Consider the following 22,950-nt stretch of genomic DNA (forward strand, 5'->3'; position numbering starts at 1 on the left):
GAATTATGAAAAATCAAAGAACCAGTCTCAGAAACGCCCTTGCCGCACGTATAGGGACCATGTGGAAGTTTACAGAGTGTTGAGATATCCACGCGCTCCTTTATTTTTCTTTCAGTTTCTCCAACGCTAACTTTGGTTCAGTCGCAGGACCTTTGCATCTGAGGTGGCGGTGCCTGGCACTCTGCCAACAGACCTTCCTCTTCCTGCGTTTGTTTCCAGCCTGACACTGCGGCGCGCACTCAGGCTTGCATCTGCGAGTCTCCCCTAACCAGTCAGCGGACTCGGTCATTGAACGAATGTTTACTGAGCACCTACTATGTGCCGTGTACTGTTCTAAGTGCAGGGGAATCATATCAGACTTCCAGTCCTGTTCTATGTAATCGTAGTATTTCGCACTCTATGGTATTATTTTGGCCATTTTGTTTGCAGTTTATTATCTGCCATCCCTACTAGAATTTAAAAGCCTGGAGAATGGGGGTCTTGGCTACCTTGTCCTCAGCTGTGTGTCCACCCCCAGGGACGGTGCCAGGTGCTTGATAGGCGCTCAGAGTCACTGAATGAATGCAAGAATGGATCTTATATCCCTAACAACCCTATACATTCTTACCACACCCGTTCTACAGGATAGGAAACAGGCTTAGGTCCAGGCCGTGCAGAAGCCCCAGAGCTAATGGGTGCCAGAGTAGGAGCATGAATCACCTTGACCACAAAGGCCGTTGCTCTTTGGATGAAGAGGGCACGCTACCTTGAATGGAAAAGACAGAGGATGGGGTCAGAGACCAGCTGTCAGTGCAGAATCTGTGACTCATGTGTGCCTGTGTAGAATGCTCTGGGCCTTTGTCTGCTCAGCTCCCCACTGGCCAGTTAGAACCAAGAATAGCCTCTCTGCCAACTGAGGTCAGATGGGTCAATAGTGAGCACCCTTTAGGGGCATAGGGAGTTATAGCTGAGCATGTGGGTCTTGTCAGGATAGAATATTAGTAACCGTATGGAAGTGACGCCCAGAGAAAAGGCTCCAGCCAGCCTTCCTCTCAATGTCTCGTGGCCCCCCCCCAGCCAGATTGGCTTTGAGGGATCAGGCATCATTGTGCACATGTCTTGACTTTGCCCTAGTCATGGATCTAATTTGGTTTGAGATCCTGTATTGAATACTCTTGACTCTGGACATTGGATCCAGTTACAGACATGTCTGCTGCCCATCCCGCACCCCAGTCTCGGGCACCGAACAGCACACGGGACCTCATCCATAATCAAGGCTGCTGTCGGAAAGGTGGGGAAAATATGTTTACCCCTCTAGTGTATGCCTGTACAATTTTTGAGGTTTGGTGTTGGACTTTGAAGAATTTACTTTCTTCGTCTGTAAAAGGAGGATCATTATGGCCCTCACAAGTTGTGTTGTGAGGACTAAATGAGGACATAGAGCTAAAGTGCTTTGAACAAAATCTGGCTCACAGGACATGCTCAGTAAAAATCAGCTGCCATTAGTTTTGGTAAAAGATACTTCTACTAAGATGTCTTCTGTCAACTTCTCCCAAAGAATGTTTAGGGGGTTGTGCTAGAAGGAGAAGCCATTTCATAAGCATTTACTAATTCAACCAGAATTTACTGAGCAGTGGGTGAGGCTCTAGGTATTGCAGATACAGAAGGGAAAGGCTGATCTTGGGCCAAAGTCACCAAATGTAGCAAATAAAAATGCAGGACACCCAGTTATGTTTGCTTTTCAGGTATACAACAAATACATGCTTTTTTTAGTAGGAGTTTGTCTTAATATTGCCCAGGACATAGTTATACTGAAAAATTATTCATTGCATATATGAAATACAAATGTAACTGGGTGTTCTATATTTTATCTGGCAACCCCACTGGGGCCCCACCCCCAGAGGTTCTGATTCTGCTGGTCTAGCGTTAGGCCAGGCATCGGTGTCATTCACGAGCTCCCCAGGTGTTCTAATGTGTGCCCGGTGTCGGGAACCACGGATGGAGGGCCCGTCTCTGGATTTTATTCTGCATGAGACGATGAGTTGCAGTGGGTTCGGGGCAGCGATGTGACATGATCTCATCTTTTAAAAGGATCTCCCTGGCTCTTCGGGGAGGTCAGAGGGATGAGAATGGACACAGGCAAGCAGTTAGGAGGCTGTTGCAATAGTCCGGGCCAGGAAGGGGTCTGGGTTTGTTGAGTGCCTCCTATGGGCTAGGCACAATGAAAGTATGTGATGGTGGCACAGGCTCTTGGGTCCTGCCTAGGCCTACCCAGTTTAGAATTTTTCAGGGGGTATGGAAACCCAGGAATTTGCACTTTAACAAGCTTCCCTCATGATTCTGATGAACAGCCAGTTTTGGAACAACGAAATGATTGGATTCTATTGTCTCAGAAGTTCTAGAACTAACCATGACTACTGTTTAGGGAGCATTATCCTTGTGGCTGACTCTATGTGCTTTTCATACATGTTTTATATCACTTAATCTTATGCAGTTTATACTATTATTAGCCTGTTTCACAGAAGAAAGAAGGACCTGAGGCTCAGAGAAGTTAAATAACTGAGCCAGGGTCACCAAGCTACAAGACATTAGAGCCAGGATTTGATCCTACATCTGGTTGATTCTGCTATCCTGATCTCTCATAGGCTTAAATATCAATACCGGTTTGAAGATATTTCTATGACTTGCAGATAGTGGATTCTCAGCAGGGAAAGGCTCCTTCACTATGTCCCACAGATGTCCATCTTTCTTGGATGTAGGTGGGGCGTGGCCTGGCATGGATTACTGTTGAATGGAACTGAATTCAAGAGTGATGTCACTCACTGAAGGCACCGCCACATCCCTTCCCAATGAGCATCTTTATGATGCTGTTATGATGAACTTGAGACTTAATGACTCAGAAGGTGGTTCATGGTCACTTTTCTAATGACACTCAGACATAAACAGTGCTCTGGTGGGGAGCGACTGGACACACTTTCAGAGGAGAGACAGGGTGGAGGGTGTTGCAGATGGTTTGTGGTGATCATGGATATTGCTACATTGCTGGGAAATCCCTTTTCTGTATCTCTAAGGCATCTTTGACCCACAGAACTTAACCTCTTTTTATTAATTGGACCATCAACTGGAATTGGCTACAGTATGTCACAGGGGTTGAGGGTCAAAGCCACTTGGATTGATATTTTTCCCCATTGTTCTTGTGTGCTAGGTAATAATTTTGTAGTCCTCTACCTTATCTCTTACACAGGGTTTTGGGTGATGACCTCTACCTGCTTCTTACCTAAGAATGCTTTACACTTGCCCCTGATATTTTGTAATGCATGAGACACACATCACTGATGGCATACAAAGTGCCCTTAGCCGATATGTGAACTTGCATTAAGTCACTTTGGATCATACATGAGAAACTTATTCCGTTCAGTCCTTATTCTGTTGAGAACAGTTTAATGTTATTGAATCTTTTTTTTGAGGTACACTTTTTATTTGTTTCTTGTAAACTACTAATCAAGGCCATTAATTAATATTTAAACTATTTTTCTTTGTGACAGATTCCCAAACAAAAAGTATATGTAAATATTTCTTTTTAAAACAACTTTTTTGAGATATTTTTGACATATAAAATTATATATATTTAAGGCCCACAAATTGATGTTTTGTTGTGTGTATACCTCATGAAAAGTTACCACAATCAGGCTGAATAACTTACGCTATCCCCTCCACGTGGTTACCCATTGTGGGGTATGTGCATGTAGGTTTACTTTAAGATCTATCTTCTTAGCAAATTTCAAGTATATGAGACGGTATTGTTACCTACGGTCACACGCTGTTCATTAGATCTCCAGAACTCTTTCATTTTGCGTAACTAAAACTTTGTGCCCTTCGGCCAGTATCTCCTCATTTCTCCCCGCTCTCTCTCCTTAGCTCCTGGCAACCACCGTTCTGCTGTCGAGTTCTATGAGTTTGACGACTCTAGATGCCACAGGTGAGTGAGGTGACGTGGCGTTTGTCTCTCTGTGTCGGGCTCATTTCTCTTGCTACACTGTCCTCTAGGTCCATCTACGTTGTCACAGTGGCAGGGTTTCCTTCTTTTTAGAGGCTGCATGATGATTCATTGCGCGCCTCTAAAATTTGCTAATAATCCTTTTTAAAGAAGGAAGGCCAGTCTTCAGTCTTCAGCTCAGAGACTTTGGCTATCTAAAATACTGAGGCAGGATTCAATTATTCTGTTATTTATTTATTTAATAGATATATTTTTTTATTTTGTCAAGATTTTAGAATGACCCAAAAGTTACAAAGAATATAGAGTTCTTTTTTTATTTTTTTACTTTAAATAATTTTTTATCTTTCAGTTACACATGACATACAATTTTACATTAGTTTCAGGTTTACAACCCAGAGATGAGACATTGTATAACTTGCTAAGTGATCATCCTGATAAGCCTAGTACCCATCTGACACTATACACAGATATTACAATATTATTGACTGTGTTCCCCGTGCTGTACTTTACATCCTCATGACTATTTTGTAGCTACCAATTTGTGCTTCTTAATCACTTCACCTGTCTCTTCCATCCCCCTCCCGTCTGGCAACTGTCAAAATATTCTCTGTATCTCTGCATCTGTTTCTGTTCTGCATGTTCATTTGTTTTTTAGATTCCACATTTAAGTGAAATCATATGGCACTTGTCTTTCTCTATCTGACGTATTTCACTCAGCACAATATCCTCTAGGTCCATCCACATTGTTGCAGATGGCAAGATTTCATTCTTTTTATGGCTGAGTCGTATACCATTGTACATATGTACCACTTCTTCTTTATCTATTCATGTATCAATAAATACTTAGGTTGCTCCATATCAGTGACTTTCAACTGGGTGCCGCAGCATACTGGTGTGCTGCAAGAATTTTTAGAACATGCGATACCTGACTCTTGTCAGGGGCACTGGCCTCTTTTTCCTTAGATTGTCAAATAAAAAAATGTCAACAACCAATGAAACAATAGCTATCTGATGTGAATGAATTGAAATTATACCTATTTTTTTTGTCAGATTGGCAAATATTTTTTTTGGTGTGCCATAGAATTTTAGTAATTAGTATATGTGTGCTATTAGATGAAAAATGTTGAAAATCACTGTTCCATATATTGGCTATTGTAAATAATGCTGCAATGAATATATGGATACACATGTTTTTTCAATGTGGTGTTTTAGGCTTTTTTTGGATAAATATCCAGAAGTGGAATTGTTGGGTTCTTCTTTGTCTCTTGTTATATCCTTTTTCTAAAGTCTTTTTTATCTGGTAAAAGTATTACTATCCCAGCTTTTTTCATTTGTTTATTGCCATGTTCATGAATTTTTTCCCCCATCCCTTTACTTTCAGTCTGTGTGTGTGTTTTCTGATTTGAAGTGTCTCTTGAAGACAGCATATGTAAGGGTCTTGTTTTGTTATACATTCAGCCTCTATATATCTTTTGATTGGAGTACTTAATCTCTTTGCATTTAATGTAATTGTTGATAGACACATATTTATTGCCAATTTATTATTTATATTTTTTATTTTTTTCTTTCTTCTTCTTAAAGAAGACCCTTTAACATTTCTTGTAATACTGGTTTGGTGGTGATGAATTCCTTTAGCTTTTTTTTTTTTTGGTCTGGGATCTTTTTCTTGTCTGGGAAGCTGTTTATCTGTCCTTTGATTCTCAATGAAAGCTTTGCTGGGTCAAATAATCTTGGTTGGAGGTCCTTGCGTTTTCATCACTTTGAATATTTCTTGCCAATCTCTCCTGGCCTGCAAAGTCTCTGTTGAGAAACCTGCTGACAGTTTTATGGGAGAGTCCTTGTAGGTAACTAACCACTTTTCTCTCGCTGCTTTTAAGATCTCTCTTTGTCTTGAACCTGTGGCATTTTAATTATGGTGTGCCTTGGTGTGGGCCTCTTTGGGTTCATGTTTTTGGGGACTCTGTGCTTCCTATATTTTTATGTCTATTTCCTTCACCAAATTAGGGAAGTTTTCTATCATTTTTTCACGTAGGCTTTCATTTCCTTGCTCTCTCTCTTCTCCTTCCAGCACTGCCAGCATGCGAATGTTGGTACACTTGAAGTCGTCCCAGAGGCTCCTTATATTACCCTAATTATTTTGGATTATTTTATTTTTGCTGTTATGATTGGGTGTTTTCTGCTTTCTTATGTTCCAAATTGCTGATTAGGTCCTCTGCTTCATCAGCTCCAATGTAGATCCCCAGTCTTGGTGTGCTGCTTCTTTATATCCTTTCTAGTCTGTTCAGCTGGATTCCAGGTGGTTCTGAATGATGGTTGGTCTGTAGTTTCGTTGTAACTTTGATGTGATCGTGGGAGGATTCATGTACTGCATTTACCTACACTGCCATCTTGACGGGAAACCTAAGGATTCTTAATTAAGAACCATAGCACTTTCCCCCTGTTTCCCCAGTGTTAACATCTTACATAATGATGTTGCATTTGTCAAGAGTAGGAAACTGATATGGCACATTACTATTAACTAAAGTACAGACTTCATTCGATGATTTTTCTACTAATGCTCTTTTACCATCCCAGAATCCGATCCAGGATACCACATTGCACCTAGTCTCCAGGCCCCTCCACCGTCAGGCCCAGCCTTCTCCCCCTGCGCCCCCGATGAATCCCTGACTCAGACAGTGCCACTCTCTGCCCTGAATAGGCTGTGTATCCTTCAGCCTCTGCGTTTCTCACACTATTTCCGCTGCATGCAATGCCCTCATTCACCCCAGTCCTTCTGGCAATTCCAATCAAACCCTTGCCTCAAGGCCCGGCCAGTTCCCGTAACCTTTCTGAGGCTTGCCCTGGCCACCCCAACCTCAGGCCGCCGATGTGTCTTCTGTAGCAATTCACAAATGCTCTGTTCCGCCCCGAAGCACTCTTCCATTGAACTTTTCTACCTAACGTTCAGCAGAGGCCATAGGCCTCACTGAGCACCAGGTTTTATGTTAGAGAAGGGATGATGAGGTATTGGAATTCTCTGGGTTGCTAGCTTATTTAAAGGAGGGATGTTAAAGATATGACAGCTGGTCTCATGGACAGACAATAGGCATGGCAGAGAGACCTTGCTGAGACTGGAGATTTGGGAATTCAGGAGCTGAGCCTACTCTGTTTGCCTCCAGAAGCCACACGGCCTCCCTCTTGCCTGCTTCTCTGGGGTAACAGCTTCATTAGTCGTTTACTTCCAGCTTCCTGCCTGTGACATGCACGTTTGCTCTGTGTGGCCTTGTAACTCAAGCATGCGCGAGTCAGGGCTCCTTTGCTTGCAAATGAACAACCGGCTCAAAGTGTTTTAAGCAGAGAAAGGCAATTTATTGACCCATGTAACTACTGAAAAGTTCAGAGGAAAGTCAGCTTTTAGGCAGGGCCAGATCTAGGTACTCAGATAATATGATCAGAGAGCTCTTTCTACCACTGGGCTCAGTTTGCCTCTGGGTTGGCTTTGCCTGTAGAAAAATCTTTCCTTGGGGTGGAAAGATAGTCACCAGAAAGTCCAGACAAATAGTCTGTCAGCTTAGGAACTCTGGCAGAGAAAATGCTGCCTCCAGATAGTTCCAGAAAGATTCCTAGGCAGAACTGTCATTGAACCAAACCCTGTGGCGGAGGGACATATGCTTTGCAGGTTTGGGACACATGCTTTCCCTCCCAGAAAACAAGTATAATAGTATTACCATCAGAACCCACTTGGACTGAGATTGGATGGGGAGAAGGCAGGTCCTCAAAGAGAACCCAGTTAGGTTGGAAGTTCACCTCCAATTAGCTGTGGTGGGGCTGGGGGTAGGCTCACACATCTGCTGCTCACATAGGTTCTCCGTAGGGTGATCAACTACTGTATGTCTGCTGAATGCCCCTCATGTTTCTGCAAACAGCATCTTCCTTTGTTGGAGGACCTTGTCCTCCCTTATCATGAGATTCCCTTGGGGCTGCCAATCACAGTTCTGTTGGTTACAGAAAGGGCGTGTGACCCAAGGGGACCAATCAGAGTCCTTCGCTGGGGTTTTTCATCATTTAACCAAAGGAAGGAAGCCTGCTCTTTCTCTCTGGAAGTGAAGCTAGGAAGACACGAGTAGGAGGAGCCAACCAATCTCCTGGAATAAAACTGGTCAGAGAGAACAAAACCCAAATGCAGGAGAAATGGAGACAGAAGTGAAGAGAAACAGTCTTAATGAAGGCCCAGATCCTAGTTTCATCTTTGCCAAGGCCCAGCAAGAGCCTGTCTTTGCCACCATTTGGTTAAACAAGACAATACAGCCAGCTATTTGCCTATCTCGAGCAGCTAGTGTTCCTTGGGCACGTCCTGTGTGCAGGTACACTGTACTCAATGGTCCCGACAGGTGATCTCATTTGATGCTCACTGCTTTGTGATTATCTCCTCATTTTATAGATGTGGGAACTGAAGTTAAAAGAGTTCAAGAGACTTATTCAGTCAGTAAGTAGCAGAGTCAGGACTCAAACCAGACAGACGGTCTTCAGAGCAGCTCACAAAGTTCAAAAACCTTGGCTGAGGTGGGTGTGGACGGGGAGGCATCCCAGGGCGAGCTTAGCCCTGGGCACCAGTCAGACCTAGCCTTGTCCCTAAAGCTGCTTAAACCCTTTGGCATTGTTGTATTAGGCTTAATTTAAACAAACAACACACACACACACACACACACACACACACACACACACACAACTATGATCCCCCACTCTGTTCCCTTAATGGGGCAGAGGAGGGCAAAGGGAACAATTGGGACAACTGTAATAGAATAAACAAGAATTTTAAAAAACCTATGATATATGTACCTGAAGCACATGCAAAATATAGGCACTGTTTAGACATAATAGAAAGTAAATATCCACCTTTGTAGCTACCACCTAAGTCAAGAAATAGAACATTCCCACTATTCCAGAAGCCCCAAAGGCTGTCTCTCTCCAGTCTGTCTTCTCTAGAGCAAACCCCTGTCTTACATTATTCAAGTCTCATCATACAGCTGTTTGATTTCAGGGTACATGTGCACATCTTATTCCCCTAGCTAAGGTGACAGATGTGGGGGTGATGGTGGTAAGGACTGTCTCTTCTTCTGTATTTCTGCCTCCCCAACTCACCAGGCACATGACAGGTGCTCACACACGTTTGTTGACAGGCTGGCGGGGATAGGCAATTGCCTACTACGTGCTGGGAACTGTGTCAGGTGTTTTACGTGTCATCTCGTTAAATTGTCATAAAAACCTCTATCAGGTAGATCTGATGATCCTACATTTCCAAACAAGGAAACTGAGGTTCAGGAAAGGCATATGTCATGGCCAAGATCATGCAGAGAGGGAATGGCAGGACTTGGTTTTGTACCCAGGTCTGTCTGTCTGAGGGCCATATTTTGTCCATGGGTTTTTTTGGGGGGGTAGGGAAGATGAGGAGGGGGAAAGGTGGGGTAGGAGGGGGGTGTTGGTGCAGTGATTAAGCTGAGGGCTCAGAGCTGGACTGGACGGCCTGCTTTCAAATCCCAGCTCTGCCACTCAGGCAAGTTACTTATGTCCTCCAAGCTTTAGTCTCTTACTCGAATAGGGGTTTTGGGTTGATACAGTGACGTGGCATGTAAAGTGTCTAGCATAATGGATATTAGCACTCACTTCCAAGGGTGGAACATTAACCTGCATGCGGTAAGCACTGGGTAAACCTTAGGCGCTGTGACCGCTGCCGTTGCGTTGGAACTGCTGCGTCCACAGCTACGTTGTAGGCTGTTTATTTTCAGTTTGGCTTCAGTGAAGGGCCTCTAGATGGGTATCTTTGCAGAACGAGAGCTTGTTTCCTCTGGCGGTCATGAGGTCAATAGCATGGAGTCTAGCCTTCTCTAGGCTATGGCTGGCCTGAGATCCAATGCCATGTTTTCCTGTTTGACCCTAGCTCTGGGCAGAGAAGCCCGGGCATCCTGGGCTTGACATCAGAGTAGCCTCATCACAAGGTGAGGCTGGCTCTCAGGAGGGTGGTCGGTGGGGGTGGAGGTGGCTCCCTGGTCTGTGGCATCGAAGTTTGCTTGGGCTTTGGAAGGGCTGGGGGTCATGGTCATGGTGGAATTTTTCAGCAACCAGAGACCTGCACAGCTCCTGTTCAGGAGTATTGATTGCAAGCAACAGAAACTGATTCTGGCTCTCTAAAGAACCAAATAAATTAATTGTAGAGAAGAAAGCTGAGTGTTCACTGACTCAACCAGCGGCTTAGGGACCAGAGCTGTGGCGCCCATCTGGTCTGCTGCTACTGCTGCCACTTCCAAACCTGCGTCCCTCCATCACTAGCCCCAGATTCATCACTTGTCTCAAGTTCTGGGAAAGATTACGTGACCCGAGTCATGTGACCACCTCAGGTGAAATGGGAGGTGGGTAGAGGAGGGACCCAGCACCCCAGTTGGTGTGGTGGGTGCTGGTGGAATTCTCCCTTTCACAAGAGTAACCACAGGGCAGTTTTCCTAGAAATGGAGATGAGAGGCCAAGGGGTGGGGGTGGGGGGGCAGATGACTATAAGGCAGTCAAAGGAAAGGAAAGAAGATCAATGTCCACTACAGTTTTGTCCTCTTTGAGCCAACAATCTCTTATGATGGGTATTCAAGCATCCTGAAAAACGCGCTGGCCTGCCTCTCAACACAGACAGGCGACAGACAGAAGCAGTGTGGGGCAAGTGGGAAGTGCAGACAGAGTTTGGAGTCAGTTGGTTCAAAGTCTGGTACCTCAATCACTTGCTTGTGACCTTGGTCAAGTAAGTGCCTTAATGCCCTGGGTTTTAACTCTTTAATTTGTGAAATGGGGGTAATAATTCAGTAATTCTCATGTGATTGTTGCAAAGATTAAAGACAATTTAGGAACTGCAGGTTCGGATTCCAGCTCCATCTTTGATATTCGGGCACTTTTTGTTGCAGGGGGGTGGATATCAGGGCATCTCTGAACCTTGGTTTCCCATCCACAAAACAGGAGCAGTAAGATCTAATCTGGAGAGTCCATCGGACTTGATTCTGAGCTCACCGTTGCCTCTTACATGCTACGAGACTCTGGGCAAGTTATTTACCTGAGCTTGAAGCAGCCCAGCTAAGGGGCATGGTGCAAGCAAAGGCACAGGAGAGCTACTGTATTGGTTCCCTAGGGCTGCCATACAAGGTGCCACAACACCTTGGTTATTAAACAACAGGGATGTATTGGCTCACACAATATGGAGGCTAGAAGTTCAAGATCAAAGTGTCAGAAGGGTTTGTTCCTGCTGAGGACTCCGGGAGAATCTATGGTATGCCTTTTTCCTAGCTTCTGGTGGCTCGCTGGCCACTGTTGGCTTTCCTCGGCTCCTGCTGTATCACCCTGGTCTCTGCTTTCATCGTCATGTGGCATCCTCTGTGTGTGTCTTCACATTGTCTTCCCTCTGTGTGTGTCTGTCTCTGGGCCCAAATTTCCCCTTTTTATAAGGACACTAGTCATATTGTTTTAGGGCCCACCCTAATGACTTCATTTTAACTTATTTCCGTAAAAACCCAGTTTCCAAATGAGATCACATTCTGTCTTCTTTTGGGCAGGGGGACACAATTCAATCCAAGGAACACAATTCAACCCACAACAGGCACTTTGCATACACTAGTTTTCTTTCCTCGTCAAAGTTCCTTATCAAATAAACACCCTACTTATTACTTGAAATAGAGTAGATGCTCAACCAATATTTGTTGAATACATAAATGCATGGAGGGATCCTAGGTTTCATGGTGTTCTGAGTTCTTCAGAGCTCTCTACTGACCCAAAGAATATTGCCCCTTTTTAAAAAGTGATTTTAAAATTTTCCAACAGGAATATAAAGTTCATAAGAATAGCTTCAGGCAGTTTCAAGAGCTGGTATCTGATTTCTCTCTGAATGTGCTCTATGCTGTTCCTGAGAAATTGCAGGAATGTTTTTCATTACTGGAAAGGCTTTCCTTTTTCACAATGAATTAATTGTCTTAGCGAAGGCTGACAGACTTCCTCCCGTCATTTCCAAAGAGGTTCCAGCAATGAACCGGGGCCGGAAGATAAGAACGTGGCGGGGGGTAATGAGACAGCCGGGCTCCCACAGCTCTCTGTCCCAGACACCCACTGAGTCAGGAAGCTATAAACTGATGGGGGAATGATGGCTCTTCTTAATTCTTCCCCGTTCCGGTCCAGGGACGCACGTACCTTGAGTGCTTATGATGGGCTGGAAATGCTCCTTCTACAGCAAAGTGACTCAAAGTCCACACTCTGGAGTTGGACTTCTGCTCTCTACCCTTGGCCCCGCCATTGCCTCACTGTGGGATCTCCAGTGAGTTGCTGAACCTCTCTGTGCCTCAGCAGCCCTGTTTATAATTTTGGAACAATAATAGTACCTATCCTTACAGCATATGTTGACAACACCCTACACTTGACAACACTTGTGAGAAGTTGACAACACTTCTCACAGTGCATTCCAAACATGTTAGCCGTTATTGTTTTATTATATTTTGCTGACGACACTGCTGATGCTGAGGCTGGTCATGAGGGAGGTGAATTCTAGTGACCTGGCTGTAATAAACTGCCTTCTTGATAAGACTGAATAAAACAAGAGGAGCCTGTTCTCATTATTCTTGTTAGGGCTTTCTAAAACTCAACCCAGCTCTCTCTTCTTGTCTTTTCATTTTTCTGCTTTATCTCTTTATGATCCTAAGCGCTCAGCCATGGATTATTTCATTAATTCCCCCAGCGACCCTCTGAAATATGGATTATAAGCTCTGTTTCATGTTCATGGGTAAGGAACCTGAGACCCAGAGAGGTAAGATGACTTATAAGCGGTGAAGCTAGACTTCATGACAGATCTGTTTGCCTCCAAGGGCACAGATTAGGGAGATGGGTCTGATGGGGAAGAAATTGCTCCCTCCCTCCCACTCCCCGCAATTCTTCTGCATCCTTCAGACCTCCCCTTACAACCTAAGCACAAAGTCTCCACAAGATTGGCCTGCTCTGGACAATGCTCCCACTTTGGACTGGCTTGTCCACCCCATCATCACGGCCAGCTCCCGGCTCACTCTCACACATGGGAACAGGTCCCAGGGAACCCATTCACCCAAGAGGGTCGATAGCACTTCGAATTGTCAGGGAGACCCTAGGAGGTGATGTCCTTCTCAACTTTATGGTGAGCAGATTAAGGCTCAGAGGAGTTCTGTAACTGGTCACATGCTGGGTCAGAACTTAGATTTGAGCCTTGGTCTGCCTCTCTGGTCACTTCCACTCATGCCCTTTCAAAGCTGCCTGTTTCCACTGCTCCCTTGCAGGGTGCCTAGGCTAGTACTGACCTCTGGTGTTCTCTGTCCCCATACTGCAAGGGGCCAGGAGGTCGTTGGGACAGCTGGCCTTCAAAGGTAGTGGTGATAGCAGTGTCAGGATGTCTTTGCTCAGGGGTCAGGGGGCTCACTGGTTGGGGACCATGTGGCAATAGAACTCCCTGCACGGGAGGCTGGGACGGGGTGGTAAGAGTCTGCAGAAAGGCCATCTCATTTGTATCATTGTCTGTTCTTCCTCCTTAGCATAGACAACAGGCCCTGGAATTCTCTGGCCTCTCTGAGTACCTGACCACTGGAATTCGGGGACTCCTGAGCTTAGTTTCCTGTTCTTCCTCGCAAGCCCACGAGTAGGGACCAGCTTTCTGGTGGTTTTGGAACTGCACACAAAGGATGCGGCATGGTGGAGCAGAGAGAGCCCTGGATTAATGCCCCAGTGAGCTCTGAGAGTGGCCGGCTGTGCAACCTGAGGCAGATGAACTTACCGCTCTGATCCCAGTCTCATCAGCAAATGATCTCAACGGTATAGGTTGCTATATAAGTCAGCTTTGGAGGGCTTGGCACACAGTAAGCCCTCAGTAAACATGCAGCCAGCATTATTAACATAGAAATGGTGTTGTCATTAACAACTGAAATCTTAGTGAAGGTCTTCTTGTCGGTGGAGGGTCCAGGAACTAGATGGAATGGGAGTGGTGGTGAGTGGGGAGAGAACATTCTTTCCCTCTCCTATTGGCTCCCATCCCGAAACACACATGCCCAAGGCCAGCTCAGGAAGTGCCAAGCAATTCTTGCCGTTTACTCACCCTGGGGAGGCGAGGTAATCTTCAGGCCCACTTGGGAGTGGCTTAACGGTGTGGGCAGCACACACCCACCTACCCTCACATGTTCTGTCTCAGCAGCAGGAGTCAAGAAGGCCAACAGCGGGGGGGTCACAGAGTTGCCCTGGAAATACTTTGTAAAAAAAAAAAGAAAGGATCCAGACTTCAAGAACAGCTAATGGCATCCTTACTTAGTATTTTGACTCTTCTGTGTGTGAGGGCACAGGGAATGTGAGCCGTGCACACCCATTGTTTGGGGTCCCGGCCTTGCCCTCACCTCCTGGGCGGCAGGGGTGTGAGAAATATTCCAGTTCTACCAGCTCATTTGGGGGAACGTGAAGCTCTGAGAGGCACGACCTTGTTTAAACAACCCAGGGTCGACCCCTGTGCTCCGGTGGCAGAGTTGTCGCCTCTCTCTCTGACAAAGGTCTGGTCACTGTAACGAGTCTCCACGAGGAGGAGGGGGAGGCAGAACAGGACAATGGATTGTGCTCAGTGAGCCCTTCTGAAGTTCCAAGTGTGCTTTCCGATGATGGGGCCTTTGGAAGGAAATAACGCGTCATCTCTCACCCTCTGCTCCCCTGCACCCCACGGGCCCCCTGGCTGAGGCTTGACCTGGGTGGCCGTGGGAGGTCATTCCCTCCAGCAGAAGCCTCCGCTAGGTTACTGAGCAGAAATGACCAAGAAAAGATACCAAAGCCTTTCTGGTGACTGTGATTCTGGGAGTGAGGTGGGAAAGGTGGGGTCATTGGAAAGGACCGCTGCATTTATGAGGCTTCTTATCTTTACGACAAAAGCTCAAATGGGAATCGAGAGGCAATAATAAAGAAAGCAGCACCCAAAAGATTTGGTTCCGGAGCGTGGGCCTGTGCATCAGATGGGCAGCTGGGCCCCATCGGGTGGAAGCCCTTGGAACTCCGAGATTCTCGGTCAAGTCAGCGCCCGGAGACGCTGAGCTGGGAAATCCTGGTGGGGACGCTGGGGGGGGAATTCCAAGACTCGACCGCATCCCCCCCCCCACGCTCGCAGCTCTGCCAACTACATGTGGGGGATCCCTGGCGGCATCAGAAGTGCCACTTCTTCACACAAGTTCTGTCTCCCTCCTTTCTTAGGGAGAAGGAGGACCAGGCAACTCGGTGGCAGACCCAACTGCCAGGCCCTTTGGCGAGGGGGGGGCGGGCACGGGACAGGCAGCATTGGCGGGGAGCACGGGAGGGTTTCCCCTGGGCTCCTATTTCCCAGGAGGGAAAATGCGTAGCAGCCAGAAATATGAACAAATTCCGCCAAACACAAAAACCCAATCCGAAACCAAGCAATAAAATAAAACCAGGTACATAAATTGAAAACAAAAAAAGAGGAGTTTCTGGTTCTATTCATTTTTCAGTAACATTACTATCGCAATACTTTATCAAGGCCCAGAAACACAACCCTGGAGCACTGGAATCAGGGGGACAGGAGCCCCCCCCCCCCCGCCCGGCATCATTCAAGTCATTTGTGCCTGTTCACCACCCCAAACAGTTTAGCTGTGCTGTGCCTGGGGCAGGCATAAGTCTTTCGTCCAAGCACGTAGTTCTAGACCCAAGACAGCCATTCTGGCTTTGGCTTGCAGGTCCGACTGGCATTTCTCCCCCTGCGGGAGCCAGTCTTGCTTCAGGGCCCCTTACCCTGTCCACTGTGAGAATAATGGGACCGCCGAGGCAGAAGGTGCTGCGGGTGCCTGGTCGGCGCGCACTCAGGCAATGGAAGAGATCTCGCTGTGTTTCTGCTCCCTGCAGAAGAGAGTCCTGGGGAAGCCCCGCCAGCCGCCCTGGCCGCTGGGGTGGCAGCAGAAGAGGGTGGACATCAGCAGGGCCAGGGCGATGATGACGGTGAGCGCCCACTGCATGACGCCGGGGTAGATGAAGGGCAGGATGAGGACAACGAGCAAGGCCAGGAGGAGCAGGTGTGCCACCAGGCGCCGGGCTGCCATGCGGTTGACATTTGCCACATCCTGCCCATCCTCTCCTCCCAAGCCGGAGAGGTGTCCTGCTGTCAAGGGGACAGGATTCGCCAGCTCCTGAGGACAGAGCCGCATCTCTGGGCATGGCCGGGCTAGCCGCCCCAACACGGCCTCCTGGTCACGCAGGCTGCAGATGAGGCCCCCGGGGACGGCAGTGGCCTTGCGGCACACCGGGCAGGGGACAGTCCAGGTGTTGTCCTGCACACGCAGCAGGAGCTTCAGGCAGACAGCGCAGAAGGCGTGCTGGCACCCCAGCAGCTTGGGCGGCCGGGCACAGCTGTAGGGCTCCCGGCACACCAGGCACTCCAGGTCATGCTCCGCGAAGCCGCAGTGACCCCCGGGGGGCCCCGCGGTGCCGGTGGTGGCGGACCCCATGGAGACGGGCTGGGGCCGATGCAGGGCTGGCTGCTGTGGGCCCTCGGTGCAGGCCATCCTGGGCACGGGAGCCGACGGGACGTGGCAGCTCAGGGCCTGGGCATGGACAGGCGCTGCTGGCACACAGAGGGAGGCTGGCCTTAGTTAGGTGGGATGCACGAAGCCTCCTGCTCCTTGTTAGGCGCCTGGTGACAGCAGCCGTCTGGCACCACTCTCCTGGGGTGACTCAGCTTGTCTCTGGGCTTGTGTTGTCCCTTCAGTCATTATAATTTCTTTTCTAGAGTTAATCAGTAACTAGCAGGCCTGGAGACTTTGAATTGCCTGATAGAAGGGCCGAAGTGGGCAGGGCCAGTGAGTGAATCAGAACTTTCCTTCTGGGGCCAGGAGCCTCAGAAGTGCCTGCGGGACTGTGGCTTGTGAGTTCAGGATGCACTGGAATCCCTACCACCACCACCAGCCCACCCCTGGGGCCTTTTAACATGCAGCTCTCTGGCCCCAAACCCAGAGACCGATGCAGCAGGGCTGGGTGGGATCTACGAATGCACAGTTCACAAACATTGTCATTCTAATACAGGCGGACCCCACTTTGAGAAACACTGCCATAGGAGGTCTCAGACGAAACCTTTCGGATGTCAGGATTGGTGGGGGGAAAAGTTTGTGCTTTGAACACATTTGTTAACAGGCGGCCCATGACAAAGAGGGAGGGGAAAGTATTCTGAGTAGGAGGGGGCGGGGGGAGTCCAGCCCAACAGTCTATCTACAGTTACTGATTCCCGAGCATCTCAGCAGGACCCTGTTGTGCCCTTCACATACACAGTGATAGGTGCCATCACTGTGTGCTGGGCACATCGCACCAGCTATAGGAACAGCTGCCGCTTGTTTGGCCTACTCTGGGGAGGCCCTATGCCAGGGGGTCCTTTCTGCAGTCCACTGGGACCCGGGGGCAGCGCTGTAAGGAGGTATTGGGGGCCTGGAAGCAGAAAGCAGGCTGGGGCCAGGGCAGGCCTGCTGGCTACCTGCCATGGGGCTTTCCACGGGGGCAGGAATCCACCAGTGCCCAAGGTCGGATTCCCAGCCTCGTGGGCCCAGGAGTGTAATCTCATCAGTTTGTGTGGAGGCAATTAGCTTCCAGGAAGGTGACTCAGGCTAACAGGACTCATGTGGGACTGACAGCTTTCAGCAGCATGGCAGTTAAGAAAACATAATTAATCTGCTTCCCGGCCAGGTAACTCTGTTGGTAAAGCATTGTCCTAGTACCCTTTGGTTGTGGGTTTGAAATCGGTCAGGGCACATACAAGAATCAACCAATGAATGCATAAATAAGTGAAGCAACAAATCAAACTCTCTTTTTCTCTCTCTGTCCCTCCTTCCCTTTACGTTGCCCTAAACGTCAGAGGTGGGTGGGGCGGCACAATCCGCTCCCTCAGACGGTTGTCTCACTCCGGCCACGCTAAATGCAGAAGGACGTGTGGTGTGAGCCTTTGCTGCTCAGGCCGCCTGTTGAGACCCACAGAGTCCAGCTCTTCTGACCTAGCGCTTTCCCCACCCCAAGGCGGGGTACGGTGCCCTCTTGCTTCACCTTCCCCTGGGCCCTCTGTCTCTGAAATCTAATTCCCCACTCCACCCCCACCGTGGCATCTCGGGGTCTCCTCAGCCTTCAGTGTAACAGTCAGTGATTTCTTTCCATTCTGTTTCTCCCCAGATCATGTTAAAGGGGACCTCAGATCGAGCACTGGGCATCCGTTTTGTGCCCATACCAAGCATCCATTTTTCCTTCTACAGTGGCCTGTGTTTTCCCTTTGGGCAACCACTGCTCCCCACTGTCATTCTGTGTGGTTCCTAGCTCTGTGGCGGGGAGGTGATGTGAGTCAGGGCAGATCAATCAACGTATTCCGCCCATTGGCTCCAGCAATCGGTTCAGACATAAGCATGTGATCTAAGCCAAGCCAATGAGATTTAATTCTGGGACTCCTGTTGGAACTACTGAGAAATTTCTCTCCTTGATTTCCAAACTAGAGGACCGAGCTCTGGAGCTTCCAGGACCACTGCATGCAAAGACATTACCCAAGAGTAAGGTTTTTGTATACACACAGGCATACAAAAACAATGAAAAGAGTCAGAAAAGACCTAATGACATTGTTTGAGTGCCTAGATCCAGCCATGCCTGAAGCTAGAGCTCTCTCTTTGTCTTCCTTAGTTCTATTAACCTATACAATACACCCCAATTTTGATTCTGAAGCCAGTACGAGTTGGATTTCTGTCCTTGCAAGGGAAACAGTAACACAGCAACAGATGACAAAGCCTTAACTAGCTGTCTGACACTGGGTTGAACATCGACTAGGCAACCAGCGTGTACTTGGTTAATGGTGAACCAATGTCTCTGTGTTCCTGTGATAAAAGAGACTCTGTTTCTTTTCTCTGCTTTGACTTGCACTATGTAATTCTCCTCTCTGCTTGCTAGGTCCTAGGAAGAATTGGGGAGGGGAGGAGAAACAATTTGTTGAGCTGCATGCATTTATACAGAGAAGTAGAAATTCAGGTGGACAATGCACGGTTGACAGTTTGGCCAGTGCTATTGGAAGCCAAGTTTCAGGGAGGTAGCTGGTGAGGTTGAAATCAGGCCAAGGGCAGTTATTTGGGCTTCGTGTCTAAACCATAACCATTTAAAACTGTTTGAAAAACACAATTAAGAAAATATATTGGTTATAACCATCCAAATGTTACAGGAATATATTCCGTCGAATGCGATCATTTCTTCGAGAAAGTTCCATTCCCTGAGAAATAATGGCTTTTAACAGCGTGATCCTTCATGTGGCTGCCATCATAACTTCTTGGCTTCGGAACCACTTTGTTTCTTAAAGGTGCCTTGGCTTAATTATGGTCTGCACTGGCTTTACTGGTGGCTATCCGGCTCCTGTCGCTTTACTAGCTGGGCGACCTTAGGCGAGTCATTTCCCTTTCATTGAGGCTCAGTTTTAAAATTTGATCAAATGGAAAGATAACAGGGTAGGAAATTAAGGGAGATTACTTAACACCCCACCTCCATGCAAACCTGTTCAGGTGCGGCTCCGTAATTCATGCACCTTGCTTTGTAAGTGACCTTGGTGTAATTGATCCCTTCCAGGAGGGGAGGTAAGACACTTTTGTGATTGTTTATCCAGTGCTTCTTACAGAGCAGTGAATGTGGGCCTGGAGCATAGTCTGAAGCAGGTCTCTATCCACAGGGAGTACAAAGTGTCTCGGAGCCTTAAAATGTTGAATTCATTTAGATGTCTCATTCTAGTCTGGGTTATATTTGTGCTTGCTGTAATGTTAACATTCAGAAACTTAGAGTCCTTCCAAATCTCCAAATAAAACATATTTGTTTTTTAATCTCTGAGCAAATACGCACTCATTAGTTCCCAGTAAAAAAATTTTTCCTTTGAAATGCAGTTTCTTTCATCCTGTGCCTTCAAATACCCCAGGGGTTATAAGGAGTTTGAGAAGCACAGCCCCAAGCAGGGGTAGAATTTCACACCCAGCTGCAAATGGGGAAACTGGAGCCACTTCTCTTGAGATGGACCACCTCGGCGGGCCGGGGCTGGTAACCACAGATCCAAGCCCCACAAAGACACTTTTGATCTGAGATTAGGTCCTGCATCAAGTTCAGTGGGAAAGGAATGAGGGCGCAGCCTTGCCATGAGGTCAAACTGTTGGATCCATGCGTGGCCTCTGATCGGGGCCAGCCCACCCTCACACCCCAGTGGCCGCAGAGGGTCCTGTCCCAGCCAAAGCCCATCTCCCTCTGAGCCTCTCTTCCCCCGGGCTGGCTGGCGTCCCAGCTCACGGCGCATTCCAGAATTTAATTCCTGACCCCTGTGCCCCTCAGACCCCAGCTGGGTACACCTCCGCCCCCCTCCAAGCATCTGCCTGTCTGAGGATGGGCTGGTGGGGCAGACAGAGGAAGGGGATTTGGAACCAAAATGACAACAGGACACTGAAGTTCAAGTATGAAGGGGGTGGGTGGGGTGGGGACGATGCAAGAGAGAAAGTGGCTCACGCACCCCCTGCAGGAAATTGGAAACTGCACTTTGTTTCCTTTTTTTGCATTTGAAGAATAATTATGTAAAAAAAAACCAACCTATGTTTATTGTTAAAAAAGAAAAAACAAGGATTACTGATGATCATACAGAAAAAGACATCAGTGATCAGCGGTCTCACAGCTCACAGAGAACCAGTTCCAACTTTGACATATCCCTCTAGACTTCTTTCTTTGTATATCTACACAACAAATGTTTTCTTCCATTAAAATCAGACCCTGCTACTTATATTTTGGTAATGTGTATTTTTACTTAATAGGTTATCATACATCCTTTTTGCATATTAATAAATATACTTCAAATCATTCATGAAGGTAGTCATATGAATGTACCATATTTTAGCTAAGGAGTTCCTATGAGGGGAACGTTGAGGTTTTTTCCATTTTCCATTGTATTAATAATCCCATGATAAGCATCCTTGGACATGTGCTTTTCATATGTTGCCCTTTCAAAGTTGCAATCTCTGTGTTATCTTCTCTATCTGCCTTTTTGGCTCAGAGCATCTGGTGGTTCGGGTCCCAAACCTGAATCTGTACTGAATTGTTTATGCACCTGATTTAAGGCATGAAGGTTAGAAACTATTGTTAATGAACAACACATGAAACCATTTTTGTCCGACTCAGAATTATCAAAGTACATCTACTCCCAAGGTTATAGAAACCAGATAAGAACGCCCACGGTCCACATTTTTTGAATTCAGATGATTCTAGGGTCTAGATCCATCCCCCACATTCCCCAGCTTTCCTGCCCCTTCCAGCCCCTATGTCTTTGGCCAGCTCTTGTTCAGACTTCAGCTGGAAGCTCATCTGTGACCTACTTCTGACTCTCTTCTGGGACACATCTAGCGTGTCTTTGAGACTCCATTCTCTTAACTGCTCCTCAGCTCCATGCAGCCAAGGCAGTGGGCACAGGGAACCCCAACTTTGCCCCGGACGCAGGCCCCTAGGGGAGCCCACCTGACCCCCACTTGGTGGAGCTGGAGCATCTCACAGGTTGCAAAAGGTTCTTCCCTTCACCCTCTGTAACGTCTTTCCATGTCCTCGAGTTGTTCGGGCTAAGGATGTGTGAGTCCTGGAAAAGAGGAGTTTGAGGAAGAGGTGTTTTTATTTTACCATGACAGTATTAGAAGACTGGAAGTCTGGGCCACATCAGAATCATTGCCTTAAACCGGCCGATGGCTAACTCTAAATGCCTGATTGAGAGAACTTTCATTTGGAGTTCAACTTGGCCATTCTTCTAGATCAGCGATTTTCAACCAGTGCTCTGCAAGAATTTTTAAAACATGCAATACCTGACTATTTAGTTAGGGGCGCCGACCTCTTTTCCCTTAGACTGGCAAATTAAAAAAATGACAACAATCAACACAACAATAGCTGTCTGGTGTGAGTGAATCGAAATTATACCTATTTTTTTTTGGTCAGACCAGCAAAAAATAGATATTTTTTTTTGGTGTGCTACAGAATTTTAGTAATTAGTTTATTTGTGCCATGAGATGAAAAAGGTTGAAAGTCCCTATTCCAGATCAGTGTTTATGAAACAGTGGTCCGTGCTCCTGAAACGTGGCCTCTAGCTCTTGTGAGTTTCTAAAAGACACTCCTGAAAAAACTGGGGGTGTATCGAGAGGAGGGTTCCCTCAACATTGGAGAGTCATCTGGACATTAGAGTGTTAAAAGATCTTGGAAATTTTGAAATTAAAAAAAAGCTTGATTTTGTTCATTCTGATTTTGTCTCAAACTTATGTCCCTGTGAAACCGTTTGTTTCTTTTGGAAGAATTATTAATGATGTGTATAACTCTGGGGTTTTGAGAGTTTGGCAAATGCTGTTGAATCAGGCTACACCATTAGACACTTGCATTTGACTCTGCTTTCTAGAGGTTCTTAAGGGTTGTATTTTGAGGCTATGTTATTGGCTTTCTTCAAAGGATACCCTAAGAAAGAAGATTATGACACTACATAATTGACCCTACTTCCCATTTTTGCTTTGGCCACCAGGAAGCTCAATGTCAGCAACTGTGAAATATCACATTTGGCACATGGTGCTATAATCCATCCCCATCTTCTTAGTCTACACTTCCTATTCTAGTGTATGACTGACTTAGTCCTTGCATATATTTTCTGTAAATTATTCTAAAACAGTTGTGGAAAAAGGAGGTGTACAAAAAAAGAAGACATTAAATGAAGGAAACATAATAGAGGAAGAATTGGTAAATACAGGACAGGAGGCAGGGGTTGGGGTGGAGAGTGTGGGTGCGTAGCCGGCATTCCTCTGTTGAGATTAAATCCATGGACCCTTGCCTCTTCCGACTCATGCTGTCCTGGGTACTGGAGGCTTGCAGACGACCTGTGCCGGTCTCGGAACAGCTCTCCACTGCCCGCTGCACACCACGTCCCAGGG

The 22,950-nt window shown here is 47.0% G+C and overlaps 1 protein-coding gene across 1 annotated transcript; it reads right to left on the reverse strand.

Moving 5' to 3' along the window:
• Window positions 1–15,834: 15,834 nt before the first annotated feature.
• RNF186 (ring finger protein 186) lies at window positions 15,835–17,499 on the reverse strand. The gene is made up of 2 exons (XM_054572186.1): window positions 17,493–17,499; window positions 15,835–16,592 (listed from the first exon to the last, which is right to left on the reverse strand). The coding sequence occupies exons 1-2, from the start codon at window positions 17,497–17,499 to the stop codon at window positions 15,835–15,837; spliced, it is 765 nt and encodes a 254-aa protein (XP_054428161.1).
• Window positions 17,500–22,950: the final 5,451 nt, after the last annotated feature.

The sequence above is a fragment of the Pteronotus mesoamericanus genome, unplaced genomic scaffold (genome assembly GCF_021234165.1).
Source record: "Pteronotus mesoamericanus isolate MK-2021 breed Mesoamerican mustached bat unplaced genomic scaffold, CSHL_Meso_final contig_221, whole genome shotgun sequence".
Lineage (NCBI taxonomy): Eukaryota > Metazoa > Chordata > Mammalia > Chiroptera > Mormoopidae > Pteronotus > Pteronotus mesoamericanus.